The sequence below is a fragment of the Pelobates fuscus genome, chromosome 4, assembly GCF_036172605.1.
Source record: "Pelobates fuscus isolate aPelFus1 chromosome 4, aPelFus1.pri, whole genome shotgun sequence".
Taxonomy (NCBI): domain Eukaryota; kingdom Metazoa; phylum Chordata; class Amphibia; order Anura; family Pelobatidae; genus Pelobates; species Pelobates fuscus.
This window is the reverse complement of record NC_086320.1, coordinates 147,770,168-147,796,112: the sequence shown is the minus strand read 5'-3', so window position 1 is coordinate 147,796,112 and position 25,945 is coordinate 147,770,168. Positions and strand designations below refer to the sequence as shown.

At 37.3% G+C, this 25,945-nt stretch overlaps 1 protein-coding gene across 3 annotated transcripts in view; it reads left to right on the top strand.

Annotated features, from left to right (window-relative positions):
• CARMIL1 (capping protein regulator and myosin 1 linker 1) overlaps positions 1–25,945 on the top strand; it is a 231,920-nt gene that overhangs the window by 86,742 nt on the left and 119,233 nt on the right. For all 3 annotated transcript variants that reach the window (XM_063451656.1, XM_063451655.1, XM_063451657.1), the window contains exons 5-8: positions 8,896–9,017; positions 10,018–10,115; positions 10,424–10,494; positions 11,725–11,798. In XM_063451656.1, coding sequence (XP_063307726.1) covers positions 8,896–9,017; positions 10,018–10,115; positions 10,424–10,494; positions 11,725–11,798 — 365 coding nt within the window. The remainder of the gene's footprint in view (positions 1–8,895; positions 9,018–10,017; positions 10,116–10,423; positions 10,495–11,724; positions 11,799–25,945) is intronic.

The following is a 25,945-nucleotide window of genomic DNA, read 5'->3' as shown; positions in this document are numbered from 1 at the left end:
TACATAGAATAAATCTAATGAAAATCAAGATTTACATGATGCTTGATCTTTGATATAAATGTTATATTTAATTCCAAATCCTTATTAGTACATTAAAGCTTCTTCTATCCAGGAATAAACATCCCATGATTAGTACCTTTGGATCATATTTAGAAAGGTGTCTTTCAAAAAACAAACAAAAACTATATAAATGTAATCCCACACCTATAGTTCAGTCCATAATTATTTGGATATAGCAAAAATAATCATAGTAACCGCACTCACTTCCAACGGCCACCGGTGCTCCGGAACAGGACCAGCAATCCCAACATGTTAAAGGACCACTATAGGCACCCAGACCACTTCAGCTCAATGAATTGGTCTGGGTGCCAGATCCATCTAGGATTAACCCTGCCTGCTGTAAACATAGCAGTTTCAGATGGTGAGGGGAACCCAAGGACCCTATAGAGCCAGGAAAACACGTATGTTTATAGTGGTCCTTTAAGGCAGCAAGAAAGTTTTTCAGGCACTCAAAGTGTGAAAGCCGCTGGCAGATTTATTGAAACAAAAAGGAGAACAGCAACGTTTCAACCTACTAAGAGGTCTTTATCAAGCTTGATTGCTGTTCTTGTTGCTGTTCTCCTTTTTGTTTCAATAAATGTGCCTGCAGCTTTCATAATTATTTGGATGTGACATAAGGGTTAAAACCTTTGCTGTTTATTCCAGCAATCAAACCTACTAAATCTGAATATTTATATAATAATAATAATAATAATAATAAAGAGTGTCAGCTGGAGTTTGAGGATATTTACACTACGCTGACTTTTTTCCCTTTAATTTGAGGTGTTTTCATACATATCTGTGAACAGTGTCTGCAATTCAACTCCTTTTAATTTGTCTCTTTTCATGGAAGCAGAAATAAAAGATCAAATTAACAAAGTATTAAACATATTTTATATCATTGCAAGGCCTGTACTGTGGGCTTCAATCAGATACTGTTTGCTTGTGTCGTCTCCTGCAGTGACTTATGAGTGCAGCAATTTGTAAAAAGTGCTGCAGCTGTAAGGCTGTTCATTCTCCCAGTGTTGAGAAAGAAGAAGGAATTTGATTTACCCTTTTTTTTTCTGTTAAATACATCTAACTTAACCCACAAATGTACACAAACTGCATGCATTGGTTGCTATGGCAACATCAAATGCACAGCAATCTGTTCTTCCATGAATGGGTATACTGCTGTGCAGAGAGAAAAAACTGAGAACTTGAGATGGCAGTAAGCTGAAGCACTTATAATGCTTAGACAATATCACTTTAACTGTCAATACATCACTAAACAATCCTGTATTAAAGCTCTGTGCACGGGGTCATACTGACATAGTCTTCTCTGTTATGACACTCGTCATGTCTGTTCAGTATTCTTGATCTCTTGTACAGGTTTTGTTTCCCAAGATTTCATGTATTATGGCAATGATCTCCTGTGGTCTACACAACTGTGAGCTGTAGCTCAGCTCAGCAGAGCTGCCTTGCTTTTTAATGTCCCACACATTCCATGTTGATACACCTAATGGGTAGGTTATGTCTTTCATAATCCATTTTTTTTCAGCCTCTTCATGGCTTGCTTTACTGGTGCTGATACCTTTTACTTTTCTTCACATGTTGACATGCAATCACAACCAGAATAATAGACCACTTGGAACATTTATGTGTACTTAAATGTGACTAGTGCAATGACAACCACTTGACCTGCAGGCAGTTGAGCAGGCATTTGCCATGTTACTTAAATGGAGGATATATGTATAAAAAGGACAATAAGTCATACATTGTTGGTATCTTATGAATGTAAATGCACCCCATTCTCTTGGTAAACGTTTTATTTCCAATCCACATATTAAAACGTTGATTTGCACAGCAATCAATGACAAATGTCAAAGGAACGATAGTAAATATCTATAATAAAATATCGACAAAAATTATTGTGTGACTTATCAGTGATTATATGAAATGCAAGACAAATCTTCCCCGTAGCATTGAGCCAAGGATTCTCCAAGCCCCCTAGTTTAAATATTAAACCACAAATAGAAAAGACCAGAAAATTCTACGGTCCTACCAAATCCTGATCGCCCTCTGGTACATTTTATACACTTTACATAATATCACCGGAAGTATTCAAGCTTTTAGACATTTTGTTTGAATTGTGTTATTGTCTGGGGGGTAGATATCATTGGGCCAGGCCCTTGCCAGTACAGGGTTTAGCAACACATGTTAAAGTTTACCAGGCCTCTGTTTTTTTGCATGATTAACTTTGTTGCATGCTGAATGTATTTAAATAAAATGTAATCTGCAGCAGGGTGTAGGTGTTTTTTTTTTTTTTTTTTTTTTTATTATGTAGGATTAATTTGGCATTGAGAGACAAGACCCTTCTATTATAAGTCAAATAGAAGAAATGCTTATGTCAGTACTTTGCTCCAATAAGCAATTCAGTAGTGCAAATAATGTAGTTAATTAATTGTATTCCTAGTAGTGTATATAGTTCCCTATATATTTTTAATACCACCTTTCACACTTCTTATAAATGTAAAGTTCCCAAGGAAAAAGGGGAAACAAAAATCTACTGTTGTCTTTCACTCTTTTATTGATCAAACGGCCACATGAAAAGAATGATTTTTTTTTCTTCTTTTTTTGAAGTGTAAAATGACTGTTTCATTTCCTGCTAGATCAAACACTACCATGTGCCACACACTCTAGTGAAGGTAACCCTTTTATCTGCCACAATCCCACAGCCACTTATTTTAGCTATGCATTTACTAATGTTATTTGGCTGACCCTTCCTCTTCACGAATGCTACAATTGTGGCGTCTTGTCATTTATTCAGCTTGCAATTTGGACCATCATCTTTCTCTGACCTTGTCGTAGTTGACAAAGATGTTACTTTACCTTTTTGTATTTGCATACGCCAATACGCCAAACGTTCATTGATTACGAACTAAGAAATCTGGAATGAGTAATTCAGTGAACCACGAATCACAAACCTTGTTTTACATGTGAATATTCTATGCAGTTGCCCCTAATGTTCGTGGCCAAAGGAGCCTCATCTTGTGTTTTATAAATTGGGGGTTTTTTTTGTTTGTTTTTTTTTGGGGCGTTTGACAATAGTTTTAATTTAGGCGCTTTTTAAAGTGAAAAGTTAGCATATTGCTGAGCAGCAAACATACAATTTTCTATATGAAAATGCAGTGTATTTTATTCAATTTTTTTCTTTGAAACTGCAGTTGTATAGCATCACAGTTGATTTTTCATCAGCTGTGTGAAACCACCGTTTCTGTTTATGAAACCTACAGCTGTAAGCCTGAATGGTTAATAAACCAAGATTTCTAGAATAAACCAGAAACGGTTACATAAAAACTCAATTTAATGCAGGAAGGCAAAATTGAGGCTAAAATAACAGATTCGTACTAATGCTCCAACTCCTCTGTAATCAAAGCTTGGCTACTTTGGCCTTCGTTTAGAAATTCAAATTAAATTCAGTAAAATTCACAGTTTAATGAATAACCCCGAGAGGCACTCACAGAAGGAAAAATGACCCAAAACGAGGAGATCGCAGATGTCCGAAAATGTATTTACTGGCAGTGACTGCTGACCATCAGAAGAACACAGATATAAGGATATTTATTCCATAATATTTAATGGGGGAAAATGTATTTTTTTATTTTATTTTATTTATTTATTTTTTTAAACAACTTGCAAAAATCTCTAAGTGCATGTGCTATACATGAAGTTTGAATGTTGCAACAAACATTGTTTATTTATCTAATCCTAAGAGTTACAATATTTTTGATCAGCAAAAATAGTTAATTAACAAACAGGCTTGTCACTTGATGAAACCTGTGACTTAGATACAATTCTGCAGAGAGCAGCTGACCATGAAATGTTAGAGCTTTATTATGTAAACACCTAGATGTAGAACAGCTAGATATTTTGAAATCTGGGTGAGACCTGTATATTACCAGTACTGTAAATATAAGCTTTGCTCAGTCTCAAAGAGAATGCCTTATTCCCCTAAGTAACATTCAAATTCCCCATTATACCACGTTTCAAGTCTGGATTGAATTAAGGGTAACACTGCATTGGAGCTCACAATTTTTATATCTAGCAAATTGTTAAATGTTTTCGGTAGAGACTGCATTAAATCAAAGTGTGCAGAAATCAAATAAATACATTTAAAAAAAAAAAAAAAAACACAACAAAAAGCGTGTGTGTATATATATGTATATTTATATTTAGTGGAGGGAACTCCGTGTGTGTTTATACATATATAATGTGTGTATATGTATTAGAGACCGGTGTGTGTGTGTGTGTGTGTGTGTGTGAGCGAGCTATATTTCATTACTTATAAACTAAATTGCACCTTCCACCTGAACATGTTATTTGTAATACATTTTGAAGCTGGAATAAAGATGAATCCTCAGGTTTGAGATTGCACATTTTTATTCCCTTGACAGTCTGTCCTTTTGGAAACAAACAATGATTCTGTATCATGAGGAGTCATAAAACCCATTTCATGGCTTGTGTTAATAATGATCTGTGCTGATTGCTATTTCACAACCATAATGGAAAAAATATAGGTAAGATGGTCAAACACAAGTTTTATTTTTTTAAACTGAAACAAATTATATATGAAAAATATTTATATTGTATAAAATTGCCCAGCTTCGCTAAAGTCACAGTGTGACTTTGTTTTTTTTTTTTTTTTTGTATTTCACTACAGTTCTATGTTTAGAGAATAAACCCTTATATCTAAATAAATCACAAATGTATATACATTGCGTCAGGGCTGCAATTTAATATACAAAGCAAAAATGTCAAATTTAAATTTCCCTTTTTTTTTGTTAATACCTAGAATATTTTATATGTACTAAATTCAGAAATACAGCCACATCTATTGCTTAATGGGTTTATAAATAAACCAGTGTTCTTGATGTAGAAGAGTTTGAAAATGCATCTTCTTTCTGACACCTTATCTTCCAAGGAAATATAGAACTTGGCTAAGGAAAATGGAGGCCCTGAGAGTACGTGTGATGACTATAACTTAAAATAACTTGACATGCTTGACAGCCTTAGAACCCTATTATACAGTAAAGCATGGAGAATCCCCTATACATTATTCTGTAATTACATCTCTGGGGAATTGATTTGGGAAATGTGAACCAGCTGTGCAGTACTGGATTGCATACAGACTCCTTTGTGCGTAAAGATGTGTTTGTAAGAATGTGATATATTAAAAAAATTATAATATATATATAATCTGTCAACATTGAAGTATTGAAGTTGCTGTTTTGTGGATAGGTGAGCGCCCTATTTAGCCTTGTACTGCAGAGAGCCCCAGATGGAATTTTTACCCAAATAAATTGGTTAATCTCATAAAAGAGCAGCCACTAGGCTGTTAGAGTAGGACCTGCCAAAGATGGGGTACATTGACGTTGTGGCAGGCTTATGCAATGTATGATCATATAATGTAACTAAACCCCCATTATTGTTGCCTAGATTAGGTGTTTTAAAAACACTAATAAAATCTGTCAACATTGAAGTTGCTGTTTAGTGGATAGGTGAGTGAGCTGGATCTTGTGTCTTGTGTATAAAAAAATCCTGGTATGTTTTCATAAATACCGTATATACTCGAGTATAAGCCGAGTTTTTCAGCACATTTTTTGTGCTGAAAAACCCCAACTCGGCTTATACTCGAGTCAGTCTGTATTATGGCAATTTGCATTGCCATAATACAGACAATGGGGGCTGTGGGGGCTGCAGAGAGACGTTACTTACCTTTCCTGCAGCTCCTGTCAGTTCTCTCCTCCTCCGCCGGTCCGTTTAGCTCTTCTGTCAGCTCACAGTGTAAATCTCGCAAGAGCCGCGGCTCTCGCGAGATTTACACTGGGAGCTGACCGAGGTGCTGAACGGACCGGCGGAGGAGGAGAGAGCTGACAGGAGCTGCAGGAAAGGTAAGTAACATCTCTCTGCAGCCCCCACAGCCCCCTCCTACACAGTGCCCATCCACTGGACCACCAGGGAAGGAGAGCCCCCCTCCCTGGCCAGCTAGCAAGCAGGGAGGGGGACGAAAAAAAATGTATATATATTAATAATAATAAAAAAATAAAAATAAAAAAAATAATAAAATAAAAATAATAATAAAATAAAATAATAAAAAATTTAATGAAACAAAAAAAATATTAAAATAATAATAAAAAAATAAAAATGCCCACCCCCCCACCAAGGCTCTGCATCACACTCTGCATTACACACACACATACACACACTGCATTCATACACACACTGCATTCATACACACACACTGCATTCATACACACACACTGCACTCATACACACACACTGCACTCATACACACACACACTGCACTCATACACACACACACTGCACTCATACACACACACACTGCACTCATACACACACACACTGCACTCATACACACACACACTGCACTCATACACACACACACTGCACTCATACACACACACACTGCACTCATACACACACACTGCACTCATACACACACACACTGCACTCATACACACACACACTGCACTCATACACACACACTGCATTCTCATACACACACACTGCATTCTCATACACACACACTGCATTCATTATATACACACTGCATTCATTATATACACACACTGTAAATAAATATTCAATTAATATAATTTTTTTAGGATCTAATTTTATTTAGAAATTTACCAGCAGCTGCTGCATTTCCCACCCTAGTCTTATACTCGAGTCAATACGTTTTCCCAGTTTTTTGGGGTAAAATTAGGGGCCTCGGCTTATATTCGGTTCGGCTTATACGCGAGTATATACGGTAATCTGTTTTAACACTGATTCAATTACTCAATCATAATTCTTGTATTATTGAGGAAAACTTTGCAACGCAGACTTGTTTGTTTTTCTGTGTTGGAAATTGCTAGATTTATATATTTTTATATATACCTTGACTGGCCTGCCGGCCCATGCAGGGCAGCACTGGCCCTAAAAGGGGCCACTGTTCCTTCACGGGCTGAAGGAAAGGTTTGTGAATCTGTGCCTGCCTGTCTCCCTCTTGCGAGCTCCGATGTTATCAGAGCATTGCCTTGGTAACCTGCGGCACCGCTCGCTAATACCGGCGCTCATGAGAGGGAGAAGCATGGTCTGTGACCTGCGGAGGTACAGACCAAATGACCAGCCCGCTGGACCACCAGGGAACGTCATCAGCCTGCTTTCCTGTACCCCGGCAAGGTATTTAGAGGTAGGGAGAGTGTATTATATATATATATATATATATATATATGTTTTAATGAGTACATTGATTAAGCAGCTAAAAACACTGGAAACGGGCTAAGTGATAATTCTATGTATTGTTGCTTTGTTCTTTGTTTCTCTGAAATCCTAGAAAAAAAACACACACTCTCTCTCTCTCTCTCTCTCTCTCTCTCTCTCTCTCTCTCTCTCTCTCTCTCTCTCTCTCTCTCTCTTTTTAACCTGGATCTTTATTTATGTCAACTCTTGAAATAATTGTGTTCTACTTGCATTAATTACTGGTATTCCCCTGTCACTTACACACAACAGACTCTCCATACCCCTTATATACACCCTCTGCATTTACACACACACTAGGCACTCTTGATACCCCTTTAAATACACACAAACACATTACACACACTCTATAACCCTTGAACACACACCCCTCACTCACATACACACTGTACCCAAACTCTATACCCCCTATAAACACACACAACACACTCTATATCCCTTGTATACACCACACCCCCATGCATACAAACACACACACACACACACACTTTCTATGCACACACTACTCTATATATGCATAAACACTCAATTAACACGCCCCCTTTTTTACCCCGCCCCTCAAAGTGAACTGCTCTGCCATCAACTGCCCGGGCTGAATTCTCATCCTAGTCCGGCCCTTTATGTTTCTATATATTGTACATCCGCTGCTGGATCTTTGTCTTTCTAGTTGCAGCACAACATGATGAGACCTTTCTTCATTGAAGTGGCACTAATTACAAGCTTACAATATTTGCCTGTCCAATTAGACATGACCGTAGATCCTTCGCTGTGAGCATACATTCTATTGAGACATTAGATTTTTTTTTTTTTTTTTACACACTGTTTAACCACTTCTGTTGTACACATGATCCATATACATTTGTTACATTTGTAGTATGTTATACAGGATATTGGGTGTATTGTAAATTTCATGTTCGTTGTGTGAGACATTTCATTTTCTGCAATCTTATATTTAACTGGCATTTTAGTATATTTAAACACCCACACACTCTTTCTTTCTCTGTCTCTCTCTCTCTCTCTCTCTCATCTGCTTTGTGTTATGTTGTAGGGATGTTGTAGTGATGGTGTTTAGAGTGTCTAGTCGAATCCTGGAGTGCCCCCCATCCATGTCGCTGAAGGGGTTAAAACCCGTTCTGATACTTACCTGATTCCAGCGCCGATGTCCCTAGGTGCTGGGTCAGGCTTCACCCATGCTCTCCCGGCGGGGGAGACCTAATGCGCTTGCGTGGCAATGGCTTCCAGCATCCTTTAGATGACCAAATGTTGTTTAAGAACCTGGAAGTCCCTCTAATGGCTGTCTTGTACAGAAGGACTTAACCCTAGCAGGTAATTATTGCTGTTTATAAAAACTGCAATAATTACACTTGCAGGGTTAAGGGTGATGGGAGTTCGCACCAAGACCACTCCATTGGGCTGAACTGGTCTGGGTGCCTACAGTGTCCCTTTAAGTCTTGTTCTAGACCTAACGTGCCTGCCATTTCAGAAACTGATTTTGCGGTATAACTAAATAGTAATTGTGTGTTTTGTTTCTTATAATGTGCCATTTTTCAGTTGGTTGTGGAAACGGAAAAATGCAACTTATCAATGAAGATGGGCTCTTCGGAAGATGTAAACGAAGTGTTGGCGCATATAGGCACGTGTCTACGAAAAATATTCCCTGGCTTGTCACCTGTGTGAGTATCAGGAGTACTTTTTTTTTTTTTTCTTTTAAGTATGGGTAAAAATATTGGGAGAAAACATTATCAGAGTATGAATGTTCTCTCCTCTGGCTTAAACAGAGACTAGTTTGACCCCAATGATGGACCATTGTCATCTGAGAAATGGCTATTTACTATATTTGTTTTTTGCTTGTTCTCCATCATTTGCATACTAATCCTTGCCATATCATTGAAAAAGTTCTTTAAAAAGCAGATATTGGGAAAATACCTAGACAATATTGGGAAAATACCTAGACAATATTTATATACCCATAGCTCTTTAGAGTGAAACTGTTCTTCACAAAACGTGTAGATGGCCATTTCCCTGTCCAGTAGGTGCGTGTTTAATTGCTTTGCTTGCCTAATCAGCAGCAAAGGTACATCTTGAAATATATACCTGTCTGAAGACAGCTGCAGACACATCCACATTTCCTCCAAAGGAGGAACATGGAATCCCACAGTTCTGTTTGTGCTTGTGTCTGTCGATGACATGGTTTTAGTTTTAACTGCTATGTCAGTGACATGTAGCCAAGACATGGCAGATCGACTAAACATATCTTTCAATGAACACATGCACTTGCCATTTGACTAACGCAATGTAAAGATTTATTTTCAGTTTTTTTAAAAGAACATCTAGATGTGATTGGCATGAATGCTCTTTCGCTTCTGTTTAAAAATGTCTTAAACTGGTAATCTGTCCTACCATTCCTCAGCAGCTGGGTTGGATGTACAAAGCTTCAGGGATGTGTATTTTACAGAGAATTAGGGTGAATGATTGCGTCTCCCATTGCTTCCCATGCAAGACAGAGGAAAGCGTTTAGCGTTAAATTCCTTCTTTTCCTCTATTCAAAAGTCGTACCCTTGTAATCGGATTACATGCTGAAAATAACAATTACTGTCCTTTTAATGTACTTGCAAAAAAATCACAGTCACGGTCTAAAAACTAATTGATATTGTGGGCATTTTTATTCTTAAGGAAAATTATGAAGAAGGTAACCATGGAGCCAGCTGACAGGCTAACAAATCTGCAAGCGCTGTGGGATAGCCAGACTGTGACAGAAGTTGGCCCATGTGGTATGTAACAAGCATTACAATTAAATAATAATTTGCAAGCTAATTGTCAAAATAGAACTTTAACTCTGTAGTTGCTGAAGAGTGGCACAACAGATAGAACAGATTTGCTTTGCTTAACCTCTGATGATAATTTAAATGCATTTTTAAGAGTTTTTTGGATTACTTTTCCTTTTTTTTTTCTGCATGCAAATTATTAAATGTAGAACATTTTATGGTAATGTTTGGGAACATTTACAACGGGTGGGAGATTTTTAAATTGTAAATCTGTCAATAGCTTCTCTTTTTTGTCTGTATTGTCCTTTATCTAGGAGGCTTTTCTCAGATGTATGCATGTGTCTGTGACTGGCTTGGCCTTCCATACCGGGAGGAAGTGCAGTGGGTAAGAACCTGTGTATTTCACCATTGCATTTTAATTTTGATTGCCATATTTTGTGCCTGACGTGACCTGTAATATGACAGATATGTGATTAACCCTATTTAAAGTGTACCTGTCTTGTTACAGACAAGTTTGCCTAGTTTAAAAGTATACTAACTGTCTTATATACATTGTGCTAGCAATACTGATTGGGTGAAAAACATATTTAAAACTAGACTGCTCCTTCACTAGTCAATCAGTGGTTGTTCCCTAGCAGATGCTTCTTGTTCTGGTTAGGGCATAGGAATGGAATGACTGATGTCAGTCACTCTGTTCAGACGCTAGCATGCTGACAGTTAAACCATTTTTGGCATCGTGGATAATTACACTGCAGATAGGATGCAGACGTGAATTATTAAATAGAACACCCACTGGGATGCGACTGTGGTGGCACTGGAGCTCAGGTAAGTAAGTAATGATTTAATGCATCATTAAACAACTGGTTATGTTTTATATTACATTGCAGTTTAGCTATAAAAGATACTCATATCAATAAAATCTGGCCTTTTACACCTGCATATTGCTTATTTATATGGTTAGTGAGGAAAAGGATGCATCCAAAGTTACACAGAAATACAGCAATTTTAAATAAACTAATTAAAAAAAGTTTTCTACAGGGTGAACATGCCTTCCTCTGTGGCAGTAAGGGCTTACTCTAAGCATTATAACCACTACAGCCCATTTTGCAATGATTTTAACTTGTTACCTGGGACCTTGCTGGACTACAATAGTCCCTGGTGGTCTAGTGACAACCTTTCCGATTTCTGCGGAGCTGCAGGAGCCAGAAGTTGCAGCTGTCCTTATTCCTTGGCTGAGAGTAGTTAGATGATGAAAGTTGCACAGAATTGACATTAACTAGCCTGGAACTTCAGTTGCTAGTTTGCAGTGTTTCAAAGTAAAATAATGCACATACAGACTCCAGGTACCATGGTCACTTAAAATTTCTAAAGTGGGCATGGTACTTGGAGTAACCCTTTAAACTGAGGTTTAATGAGGCAATTGTGATATTATGTTTTATATTGTGGCAATGTAAGTGCTGCATCATGACTGTGGAAGCCTTATTGAACTACTAGTCACGCTCTGCATTGGGCTGTGGGAACTGGAATGTCAAATAGGATACAGTCTCCAAGTCTACTTCAAGACCTTTCCTTTACATATTTAAAACAATCTTCAATCTTTATTTCTTCACTGCAGGATGTGGACACTATATACTTAACACAAGATACACGTGAGCTGAATTTGCAAGACTTCAGTCACCTTGACCACAGGTAAAGACTTTGCTTTTAAGCAATGTTCTCTCTAAGATGAGCAATTGAACACAGAATTTATTAAAGCTTAAAAAATACTACTGTAAGAGCACAGTATAGCTCTGTATGGAGCAGGATCTCATTCTAATAGTATGTTTGCAGATGACTGAATTATGGCCAAAGTGATCTTCTTAATCATTCGGTGTTAATACCTTGTAGACATGCTCAGAAACGAAATACAATTAAAAATTAACCTACAAGGAAATGTTGAAAGCAATATAAAAAACCTGATTAATCAGTAGATTACTTTAAACAATTATAAATCAATAAATAAAAATAATCAGTTTACATTCATACAGTATTTTTATATCTAATTCTATTTTCGTATCAAGTTTGGCATAATCAGAGTAGGTTTGGACGCTCATGTTCCGTTATATTTTAAGACCTATCTAGATAAATGTTTCATATGACAGGCTCCCGAAAACATGCATAGACCATGGCAAATGTGTTGGCTGTCTTTCTGTTTATGGGAGAAGGCTGATATGTCTTGTATACATCACGAGTGAGTCTGACACATTGTCACTAGGCATTTAATCTTGGTGACAGTGATATGCAGAACTCATGGATGTTTTATTTTATTATTATTTGTTTTATTTTCTTTTATCCTTAATGGTTGGTTGACATGATCTGATGACTGATGTCGTATGGAACAACATATTGCTCACCGGATGCTGGTCCTGTATATTGGCAGGGAATGTTACCCTGGAATGTTGCCAATTTACAAATCAACCATTGTGCTTACTTCTCAAGATGTGGGCTGCCGGCCAACATAATCCTTGCTTTTTATGCCAGTTAACTGCTGTCAATATGTATTTGGTTCAGGTCGTTTTATTAATTCTGACCCTTCAAGTTTGTAGTAAATATCCCTCAGTATAAAATTAACTGAAAACAAAACATTGAGGTGATTTAAAATACTGAATAAACCTTTGGTCTATACATCCTCAGACCAATTAAGGCATACTGCTTGCTCCAAATTTATTGAAAGTGTGTGTGTGTGTGTGTGTGTGTGTGTGTGTGTATGTATATATATATATAATTTATATTTGTATGTATATAAAAAGTCCATACAAATGTGTAGAGGTGTACGTGTATGGAACAAACCATAAAATCATGATTCTCCACTCATTCCATATCTTTTAATACTGTGTGCAGTAAAATGAATAGTTTTAGCCTAATTCAGCTATTTATTCATCCAAACAAAAGACGACATTCCAGACTTGTGAATAGAAGCTTGGAGATGCTTAAATGTACAAATGTAATAAAATTTGCCAGTCACCCTGAGTATTTTTATTTAAACTGAAGAGAGAGTTAAAGTTTGTCAGAAAATATGTAAATACCAAAATGTGAAAGTATTCCTACTTCTTCAGCATTATTTATTCTTTTTGCAGTCCATTTAATACTATATTTGTTTAGCGTATAACCCCATACAAGTGATAAGTTTTGCATGAAAAAGCAAATAAGCATTAAAAAGGAAAGGCGCATTACTATATTATAAATGACATATGTATGGGACGGACATGTTTACTGATGTTAAATAATATTTTAGGTTTTTTTTCTGTTTAATTATTTAAATAGAATAAGGTCAGTGAGTAGTTGGCATTCATCTATCAATAGGAATATTGTTTACTTCTGTTTTGATTACTAATAGTAAATTAGTTTAAGTCTTGTTAGTATGTAGTGAGAATGTCTTACTTAAATAGTTATGATGAAATGTAAGCCAAATATAATTGATCACAAAACACACATTTTGGGTCTGCTGATGGAAGGTAGAATATTTATCTTCTGAGCACAACTGTCAAGGAAATATGTATAATAATCAGAATATTAGAATGTTCTTGATATGATGATAATACTGAATTATGCGTTTTATTACCGTTTCTGTTCTCAATAAATGCATCCCAGACAGTAGTTGCATGAAATGTTTAACCCCTTAAGGACCAAACTTCTTGAATAAAAGGGAATCATGACTTGTCATACATGTCATGTGTCCTTAAGGGGTTAAAAGAAGTGTAACAGTGTTGCAGAGTTAAAACATGCAATATAACTGGAGAGCTGAGTGACATTAACATAAGCCTCAGGCAAATGGAGGACCCTGCATGTTTGAAGTCTAGTTCTGAAGTATAGACAGTCCCCCTAGAGGACAGTCTTGGATTTATGGGGACTTATTCATGAAACATCAAGTTGTGATGAGGAGAAAAATAAAACTATTTTCTGTTTCTTCCCTTTCTTTAAAAAGCAAGAAACAATTTTAAATGTACGTTCTGTAGGCTGTGACTGTCTACATTTAATATAAGTTTTGAGAAGTGATGTCTAATTAAGCAATATGAAGTTGTTGCAATCAATATATAATAATGTGTACTCAGTCACAGTCTATTTAGCAGATTCTAAAGTGTTTAAACGTCTTGTGATGCAGACTGGTGGGTCTATAAGGAAACTTGTATAATTAGGCAAGCAATTAGAGATAGCAAATGGCATTATGCAATACATTATTCAAGTCAAAGAGTAAGGGAAACTTGCCTTGGGTTAAGCAGTCAGTCTGAAGAGATTCAGTCAAGCGATAAGTGGATTATTTCTCTAGAAGCTAAATGTTTACATTGTCTTAATCATACAATTTCCAGGTACCAAAACTGATCAGCGATGCTACAAGTTAGATAACCAATCACTGAATGTGCTTTAATACCACAAATCTAAATGTTCTTCAGCAGCAGTCTAATCCTGTTAACCCTTACATGCTTGTCTTTACACAAAACTTAGTTCCTTTCAACTGGGTTTCAGGAATGCTCACATTTTCGATGCTATATGGGGAAATCCCATACTGGAATAATCTGAAACATTTTTCTTGCACGGCTTAGGTTTATGATTGCTTTGCCTACTCTCTAATGCCAGTTAATACAGGGATGGTTTATAGTGGGATTTGTAATTTTCAAGCATTTTTATGGCTCTCATGAATTCGTCCCACTATGCTATAAGTACAGTACACCACGGACAGCATTATAACTCTTTCTCTAGTGAAGGACACTTAAGATCCATTTCAGTATGGCTTTGTATGTTGCTAGTTTAAATGTATGACCCTTATTTTTGATTCGTGTGTGTGTGTGTGTGTGTGTGTGTGTGTGTGTGTGTGTGTGTGTGTGTGTGTATATATGCATACGTATAGATATATATACATACACATTGAACAAAATTATAAACGCAACACTTTTGTTTTTGCCCCCATTTTTTATGAGCTGTACTCAAAGATCTAATACTTAAGACTTTTTCTAAGTACACAAAAGGCCTATTTCTCTCTGATATTGATCACAAATCTGTCTAAATCTGCGTTAGTGAGCACTTCTCATTTGCCGAGATAATCCATCCACCTCACAGGTGTGGCATATCAAGCTGCTAAAATTTGCAGTTTTACTGTATTAAGGGGATTCAGGGGGGTCAAAAAACCAGTCCGTATCTGGTGTGACCACCATTTGCCTCACGCAGTGAAACACATTTCCCATGCAATAACTGGGATGTTTTCAGCTTCCAGAAATTGTGTTTAGATCCCTGCAACATGGGGCTGTGCATTTATCCGTGGAGAGAACACCTTTGAACACCATCGGATGTGAGCATTTGCCCACTCAAGTTGGTTACGATGACTAACTGCAGTCAGGTAGAGACCCAGATGAGGACAACGAGCATGCCGATGAGCTACCCTGAGACGAATTCTGACAGTTTGTGCAGAAATTCTTTGGTTATGCAAACCGATTGTTGCAGCAGCTGTCCGGGAGGCTGGTCTCAGACGATCTTGGAGGTGAAAATGGTGGATGTGGAGGTCCTGGGCTGGTGTGGTTACACGTGGTCTGCGGTTGTGAGGCCGGTTGGATGTACTGCCAAATTCTCTGAAACGCCTTTGGAGACGGCTTATGGTAGAGAAATATACATTAAATTCACGGGCAACAGTTCTGGTGGACTCTGGTGCAGTCAGCATGCCAATTGCACGCGCTCTCAAAACTTGCGACATCTGTGGCATTGTGCTGTGTGATAAAACTGCACATTTTAGAGTGGCCTTTTATTGTGGCCGGCCTAAGGCACACCTTTGCAATAATCATGCTGTCTAATCCGCATTTTGATATGCCACACCTATGAGGTGGATGGATTATCTCGGAAAAGGAGATGTGCTCACGAACACAGATTTAGACAGATTTATGAACAACATTTGAGAGAAATAGGCCTTTTGTGTACATAGAAAAAGTCTTGGCTCTTTGAGTTCAGCTCATGAAAAAATTGGGGCAAAAACAAGTGTTGCGTTTATAATTTTGTTTAGTGTATATATATTTTAAAGGTCAAAACGTTGATTTGATGCAGATGTAATTGTATATTTTTCTAATTAAAACCAAATATCCATTTTGAAGTCCTGTGAGTGCACCTTTTTTTCTGATTGATGGTTTTATTTATATATATATATATATATATATATATATATATATATATATATATATAATGTTTGTGTATGTATGTAAACCAAGAGGGCTGACACTTGAAATTACTGTTTAGTGAATGAGTGTATATGTGTGTTGAGCTAATGGTAAAAGCTTTAAGAATATAGCCTGATCCTCTCTTGTTTACATGACATGTAGCTATTACCCTCATCACTAGTTAGGATTTCAACCTTCTTAAAAATGCCACAAATCATTTGACAATTGATAAGCATTGATAAACAGCATTCACACAAAATGTTGATGATTCTGAGGTTTATCTCTGACATCAATGGACAGGCACTCTGGAAGGTAAGTGATTGGAGGTTTAAAGGATCACTATAGGGTCAGGAACACAAACCTGTATTCCTGACCCTCTAGTGTTAAAACCACCATCCAGCCCCCTTGGGTCCCTCATGCCTCCATAAATATAATAAAAATATTACCGTATTCAAGCTTGAAGCTGTAACTCTGCATGCTGTTTGCCTCAAGCATCAGAAGTGGTAGCCTGATCCAATCACAGTGCTTCCCCATAGGATTGGCTGAAACTGACAAGGAGGCAGATCAGGGGCAGAGCCAGCATGATTCAAACACAGCCCTGGCCAATCAGCATCTCCTCATAGAGATGAATTGAATCAATGAATCTCTATGAGGACAGTTCAGTGTCTGCATGTAGAGGGAGGAGACACTGAATGTTTGGATGCATTTTAGGCAGCCTTGACCCAGGAAGGATCTCTAACAGCCATCTGAGGAGTGGCCAGTGAAGTGATCACTAGGCTGTAATGTAAACACTGCAGTTTCTCTGAAAAGACAGTGTTTACAGCAAAAAGCCTGAAGGTAATGATTCTACTCACTAGAACAAATTCAATAAGCTGTAGTTGTTCTGGTGACTATAGTGTCCCTTTAATCCACACAAGAAATGGGCGACGTTTCTGAACAGTAGAGTATCTAGAAAAGTATTGGTAAGAATGTTTTTACTTCATTTTTGCTTTTGTCTAGATTGTTGCCGGAGCGAGATCGGGAGCTGCTGCATAAAATGGAAAGGCTGCAGATTGCTCTAATATACTGCAGAGGCTAATAGTGATGCGAAAACATTTCCAACAGCTATAATTTAGATATCAAGAGCAGATACAATTTCTGTATGTGAAGATGAATGGAAAAGGTAATGGATTTGTCATGTCCAAACAATATATATATATATTTTTTTGACAGACAAATTCATATACCTCATTGATAAAAAAAATTAAAAAAAAAAATGACATCAATATTTCCAGAGCTGCTTTGTTGAGGTTATTTTCTGTAAATTATGTGGTAAGAAAAGCATCTTGCACGGTGGGGCAGAGAAAGATTGAAACAACATCCATTGGAATTACTGCAGTTTTGCAACAACGAATTCTGAGTGAAACACCATTGTACTGCTATTGTGAATATACACTGTAACAAAGTCACAACAGGAAAGATTTCCGACTCATTCCCTGTGCATATGGGATCGGTCGTAGTTTTCTGTCTGGCAGAGAGGCACTGAGAAGATAGTCTTGTTCTTAAATGCTGAATTAGGTGAACGTGCTTGATTAATGCACTTTAGAGGTGATGAAAATAAAATAACATTTTGCCAAAATAAAACAACAAAAAAATGAGTAAAAATAGAGGAGAAGGTAAAATTGAAACGCTCTTCTTTGGCCTCTTACTAATTCAGACCAGTCCACACACATTCTTTGAAGCTCCCTTCTACATGTTACAGTGTTGTCCTTTCAAACATCTTAGTCCCCTCATGACTTATTTTTAATCATGTTGGATGTTTCTGTGACATTCCCTTCTTCTGACAGGTCCCCCTTTCATCTTAAACCATGTGCATAGTTGACCATTCATGAGGCCTTGACTTGTGTATGCAAACGCTCAGTGGTTTTCTCTCTTTACACCTGCTCACGAGCAATTTTTGTTTTTAACATTTCCTTTCTGTACAATAATCCTCCATTGTAGGTAATATTATTCAACTGCATGAGACACTCAAGGGATGTTGTCTGTTCCCAGCCTTTCTGGAAACTCTTAGAACAGGATTTCCAACAGCTGGGTAGCCAGGGATTCACTAAAGCTTGCATGATCAGTATACTGAAATAGATTCTTAGAAGATCAGATCAATAGTACCTTAAATAACTGGCCCCTTAAATTACCAATTTAACTGTAACTGTAACCGAGTCAAAAGCAACTGCAGATAGAAAAACAATTAAGAAGACTTTAAATGAATTGTAAAAACTACCTTCTGTGGGTGTCATCTGTAGGCGCTCATGGAAGTCTACTGCATGCATTGACTTCATATAATGGTCCTTATCATGGCATGAAAGGCAAGCCATTCATGCCATGATAAGCCATATGCTATACCTAATACCGAGCACACAGGAGACCACTCTGTTTATGTTGTGAAATGTTGGCCTTTGAGTGTTTTTTTGCCTCCCTTTAAAAATAAAAATAAAATAAATCTATATATATATCCCATAATATTACTTTTCCCTGTAATTCACTGCTAAAACAGTCTCCTCTTAACTGAGTTGAGACCATCTTCTCTCTGCCTTCTATGGGATCATAAACATTGATAATCTTGGTCTAATCCAATGCTTCTCATAGAGAAGCATTAAAGGCCTACTTTGCATGTATGGCAAACACCACTCTCCACCAAAAAAGTGCTTCACATAGAGAAGCAAGTGACGTGTTTGCAGTGGCGGCTCTAGACTTTGTGAGGCCTTAGGCGAAACTCAAACATGATGCCCCACTAACACCCAAGGAGAAAACATAGGGGTTGCATTGTGTGTGTATAAGAAGCTTTAGTTATATTGAAGGGTGGGCTTACAGAACTGGATACAGAGATATTGACTCTGTATTAATTGATTAGAGGAGTGCATGGGCTTCCTGTGCCGCTGTATTATGAGCTCTCTGACTATAGTTATGGTATAATTTGCAAACTAAATTAATTTGCAATAAACAAATTTAATTAGCAATTATGCAAATTGTTTATACACAGTTGTATACATAATTGGATATGGTTGCATAGATACAGATCCCGAGATGTTGTAGAACTACAACTCTGATGATGCTTTGCAGTTCTGAGGTCTGCTCCAAGGTGATTTAGACTGTCTGCTCCAAGGTGATTTAGGTGCCTCGAGGCCTTAGGCGGCCACCTAAATTGCCTAATTAGAGAGCCGCCTCTGAGCGTTTGTAATTATCATACCATGCGACAGAAGACCTTCCATTTTGGAAGAAGTGCCTCTTGTGGCACTCTGACAGTCATTGGAAGAGAGTGCTCTGACAGGTAACATTTCTCAGAAACGGCAATGATCTACAGTACCAGAGATAAAGAACGGCATTTAAGATGTAGTAGTTTAGTGCTTAGTGTCCTTTTAACAGTATCCCATCAACAAGCAAGTGGTTAATGCTGGAATAATTGCTCCTAACTTATGCTTTGCTGTCATCTCTGGTAGTGCATGTGTTTGGAATTGATAAATTCAATTTGAATGTTATTCTGCAAAAATATTTTCAAGTCAGCATATTTATTCAAAATAGGGGGAAAAAAAGTATATGGATTTAACAGTGTAAACTGTAATGAGGGAAAAAGAACCCATCGAAAATCTTTTTGCATTCTGGACTTGGTGTGAATATGCTTTTAAACATTATACTCCTTTCCCTAGAAATAGTAGATGATGCTACTGTTATCTTTACGTAAATAATTGCTGTTAATGGTTCACGGATTAGAACATATTAAAATGTTGTAACTTAATGAGGAGCAAGTTTTCTTTCTTTTTTATATACTCTTTAAGGCACCAGTGTAAATACACTATTCTTGCAGAATTCCCCAAGTTGCGGATATTGGTATGCGAATGTTGTGCCTGCACCGATGAAGATATTAACGCTGTCTGCCACAGCTGATATATCTTGTGCAAACACATTTAGGATTAGAAGGCTCGGCAGGAAGGCTGGTTTTTAATACTTATTTAGAACAAGCCTCGTCTGGTTCGATGTTTAGTGATTACATTTTATAATTTATGATATCCTCCATCTCGCTCAAGGTAGTATTGCTATTAGTGTACATAACTTTATGGTGCATGAAGTTGATATAAAGCAGTATTGCTAATTTTCTGCATGCATTTCAGTTCCATTTGCATTTGGAAACTGTTATATACTATTCCCTGCAGAGCTAAATATATTAAAAGTAAAAATAAACAGTTGTATAAGATCGGAAACTCTGCTATGCTATAGCACTTGATATAATTTTTTTTTTTTCCCCTCTGACTACAGACAGGAAGGAAGATACTTTGCCAGCCACAGATAATGCAAGCGCAGTTTGAATGGAAACTTTAGTTTAATTAATACCGAAATGATAGACTAATGATTTCTTGCTTGCATGTGTATATGATGTCTACATGGTATTTAGGTATCTATATGTAGAATGAGTAAATGTATCATTACATGACATCTACAATGGAGTTGCAGCTACAGATTTTATATTTCAGATGTTTTTCAGATCAACATAAACCACATTTACCCATCTTTTATTTTGGATTTAATAGCTTTGAGTACTACCTAGTTGTGCATACTTATTGTATTGATGCTACAGTGAACAGGTACAGCAGTCTAATACTGGATAAGAATGGGTTTACCCCCAGAACAGCCAGAATTCTTTGTGGCACGGAAACATTTCTTGGGGACTCTGGTCCTCGTTGACATGATAGCATTTCACAGTTGCCAAAAATGTGTCACTTGCAGATTCACGCTGTTCATCTCCCATTCCACTGCAACCAAAATATCATTTATTGGTTTCTGACTTTGGATGTTTCTGGAACAAGCTTGAGATGACCTGTACAGTGTGACTTAACAAGTTCTAATGCTGGAAGTAGCTATTAGGGGATTGGTAGACTGTGACCATGAAAGTGTTCACATTATATATTCAGTTGGTATTAATAGTTCTGTTGTGTGCTGAGAAAATATTACTCGCACCATTATACCATCATCATTCACCTGAACTATTGACACAAAGTGGCGTGTTTACATGGATTCTTGTTTTTACACCAAATTCTGACCACAACCTGTGCATGTTGCAGCAGAACTTGAGATTTGTCAGATCGACTGGTGTTCTTCCAGTCTTCTTCTGACCAGTTCTGGAACAGTTGTGCTCACTAGAACCTCTGTTTCATGTTCTTAGTGGAAAGAAGTAAAAACCAGTAGCCTTGTGCATTCAGACAAATCTTAATTCCTGAGGAAAATTGTGTGGTTCGTGCCGTATAACAACTACATCTCCTGAAGACCAAATCAGAAGCGTCCCTCAATGTATGATGGACCTATTTATTCAAGTTGGCCATTAGTTTATTTGTAGTGCTGAAAGATCAAAATTTAACAGGCCATTTTCTCAATTTTGATTTCTCAGCTATTTAGTAGATATCTCCTTATTTTGGTACCCTTATGTGTGATTATGTTTAAGGATATAAAATAAGGGAGCTATCTACTTAACAACTCCCTAATTTGGTGTCCTTAAATATGACGATCCCACATAAGGGTACCAAATTAAGGAGATATCTACTAAATAGCTGAGAAATCAAAATTGATTTCAAAATTGATTTCAACTAAACAGTTGAAAGATCAAAACTAAGAAAAGGGTTTTCTCTAATTTTGATATTCTAGCTCTTTTAGTATAAGGCTAATTTGGTACCCTTATGTGGGACTGTCATATTTAAGGATACCTAATTGGGGAGCTGTCTACTAATCAACTGAAAGATCACAATGAAGAAAATCTTGAAAATACATAATTTGATTTGTCTGATTAAAAAACCCAAAACGGAATCTATTAGATGGGCTGAATCTCTAAATGTACAAAATGTGATTTGTCCAACAAAAAAACATTTTTCAAGTGTATAAACTTGTGTAGACTTCTCCTGGAGTTACCATCATCAACGTCCTACGTGCACGGAGAGTTGCTTTTCTGTACAGCACGGTTGTAGTACATTTTAGTTACTGTTATATTCCTTCCTGTTGAACATTCTGCACTGACCTCTCTGTTTAAGAAGGCATTTTCACCCACTTACTGGATATTTGTTTTTCACACCATTCTCTGTAAACACTAGAGATGGTTGTGGGTAAAAGAAAAATAGAGACTGAAATAAGCGATGTACTCAAGTCATTACATTGCACATCGTCAATTCTAGTGCTCCAGCAGCATCCATATAGACAAGTTTATGTAAAAAAAAATAACTTTTTAGATAGGTCTTTCAAATCTGATTCCATGATTTGAGCAACACTGGGAAAAAAAAGTAATTTGAATTATTTTAGCTTTGATATTGTCAGGGTGGCAGTCCGAAGAACGGGACCCCTGTGCCTGATGTGGAGATGAGCGGAGTCTTCAGCGTGGTAGTGGACACGTAGGGCCTGGTGCAGGGTAACCGCACGCCCCCTGGTGTTGAGCACCAGCATTTGTGCGGCCACATACCAATACCGTGTGCAGCTTAGTGGAAGCCAGAGCAGATGAAAGCTGAAATGTATCCAGTACTAGAAACATCGAAACAAGAGAAGACTAGGATAGACGCCAAAAAAGAAACTAAAAGACAAAACTAGTAGAACCCAGAACCAGAGCAGGACAGAAAGCTAAACCCAGAACATGTACACAATACAAAAGGGAAACATAACCGAACATGGGCAGGGCAGGACTGGGAATATAAAATAAAACAAGACAAGATATAATAGGCAAAACAAGAGGAGACATAACTAAGTACTATATGTGAAAACCATGGGGATTTAGCTACATTATATGAGTATACATTGCGTAAACCTGCCACAAAGCCAATGTACCCCATATTTGGCAGGTCCTACTCTGCCTAATGTCTGTTAAATAAACCAAATTAAAACACATACAGCACTTACCTGCAATGAAGGGGCAGATGACTTGAAACATCTGCCTGCAGGAACCAACTGAAACAAAAGGAACCATGGAAAAGGAACGGGTGTGGCAACATAAAACAAACATATAAAGGAATCCAGGAGACTGGGAATTCCAGGGACGGAATACAGGAATGAACCCAGAAAACCCAGCATAAAGAAAACCAGAAATAAAATAGAAAACCGGAAAAACACAAGAAAAACTAAACAAGAAATGTAAAAAGAGCCCTGGATACCAGAAGCCATGGTCAGACATCAGAACAGAGCAGATCCGTTCCTGACAGATATCTACTGAAGTTCATTTTTTCCAGGTCAGAAAGCTGTTGTTTTTGTTTTTTTCAATAAAACAAAACAAAAACCTCTGGAATTACAATCCATTATAGATTGTAATGTATCCTGGAATTACTTGAAAACAGTTTTGTGGCCGATAACTTTCTATTGTTATTATTTTTATTATTATTATTAACAATGTATCTTAATGATTTACTGTTATGCTATCATACTGGCATGAATACTATTTATAGACTTTATGCCATATAACCTGTGCACGATGAGGAAGGCATGAAGTGATGGTGCATAGATGTGCAGAGGGGTGAGCTAAATCAAATAATTAGTCCTATTGAGGTAAAGGGTACAAAGGTTCAATGCTCATTGTAGTCATGGTACATTTTTAGCTAGAACAAACCTGACTGGGAGCATTAATAACAAAAGCATTTAGTTTTATCTTGTTATCACTATAATCTGGAAAAATCTTCATCATTGCCTGTGTGAACAAGACAAATTTCTTACTTGCGTACAAATGGCATGGAACATCCCCCACAATAAGGGAGAATAATGATTTCTACAAACGGAACACTTCCTTCACAATTTATAAGGGAAAAAAAATCCTGACACTTATGCATGCAGTACTTTATTCAGGCAATATGTGACTTGTGACCTATTTGCAGGTGCTTCACTGGTTTACATTGTAATGGAGAACTGTGTAACATTAAAAATCCAATTAGACATAGTCCTATTCTACTTAGATATATTCCACGTCTGTATCACTTAAATAGAGTCCTTACATGTGGAGAAGCATTGGGCGGGGGATGCATTGACTCAATGCACCTCTGCGTTGCTTTTACCCTCTTTATACATAGGATGGTTGATTAATGCATTGTCTTATCATTTATTTTCAGAATATCAACACACAAAAAATAAAATACATCAAAATTGCATGACCTAGGAATCGGCGTGCACATTGTAAAATACTATGTTTATACAGTAAAAACATAAGGAGGGCAGAGGGAGAAAGAATGGATAAGAGTTAATTTTCTTATTCTAACTTACTGAATTGGAGATGTAGTCTGTGGTGTTTTCCGCTAAACTATTTTGGTCTACAATTTGCATTTTCCAGTTGAATTCCCAGGAATTGGGTTTGGTAAACCAGCCTGAGGGGTTTATACACTAAACACTCAATGTAGTGAATGGAAAGGTAGGCTAAAATAACTGAGTTGGAAAAATTCTCCTATTCCACTATAGTCACAACTTGGCTATTTGTAGCCGCCCTGCATGCAATTTTCTCCTGTTGTGTTCACAGGATGCTGCTCCACTGAGTCCGTTAATAACCTCTTGACTCTGCATCATTGTCTGAGTGCAAAATACAATGAGTTATATGTATGCCAACACATCGAATATAGTACATTATATATTTATATTTGGCTGCCTTTTGATATTCTAACCTTGCTTATTTTCATTTCCTCTTCTATCTGGCACCCCTGACTTGGCTTCTACGTGCTGTGATTTCAGTGTTCCTTAGATCTCTGCTCATTCTCGATTTATTCACCTGCTTGCATTTTCACTATTTCAACTCCCTGTCGGCACCTCTGTCAACTTGGCCACTTAAAGGCCAAGCAATATGCACCTATCGTGCTTTGGGTTACCCTAACTTCTTACTTCTTGACCTTATACTAATAGAAAGGAGCATAGACCGTTATTTGCACACCAGAAAAGGAAAAGCAGTCTACCTTTTTCAAAAGTTGAGAAGAGAGCCTGGGCACACAGAATATTATCCAAAGGCATATTTTTGAACAGTATACAGCAACGTTTCGAGCTCCGTGATCGAGCTTATTCACAAAACCTTGCTGTATTTTGTTCCTAAATGAAGTCTGCCTTTGTGCCCAGACAATTTCCTTACAATTGTATTACTGGGGATTCCCCTTCCTCCTGAAGGCAATGGAATGCGTTTGTCAATATTTTTTTCACGTGTGCGTTCTCACCTGAAAAATCTGCTTTTTATAAAAGCTGATCAATCACTACCGTAGGAAAAAAAAATTTCAGCAGATAATTTTGACACTTACAACTACCCATATTATTAGTCTAACTGAAGATATAAAAACAAAAACAAAAAAGCCACTATGCCCTTTACTGGACCTGTGATTATTACATTGACATGCACTGGATATCTAGCTGTAACACCATTGCCCAGGTTGTTGTATCAGCTAACCGAGGTGCTATCTGCTCATGTTTGAGAACCAGCAGTCGTCTCATTTGTATTCTTTCTGCTCAATGACCCTGTGTGTCTTGATTGTGTGAGGCTGGTGATAATGCAGACTTATAACTGATGGATGCCTTGCTTCACTGCTTGATAAATGACAATACTCCAGTAATCATTAAAGCTTAAATAGTAATATATTCAGCCCACTTTTATATCCATTGTTCATGAGGATTTTTTTCTGATGGCAGTAGGACAGATGCTGATAGAGG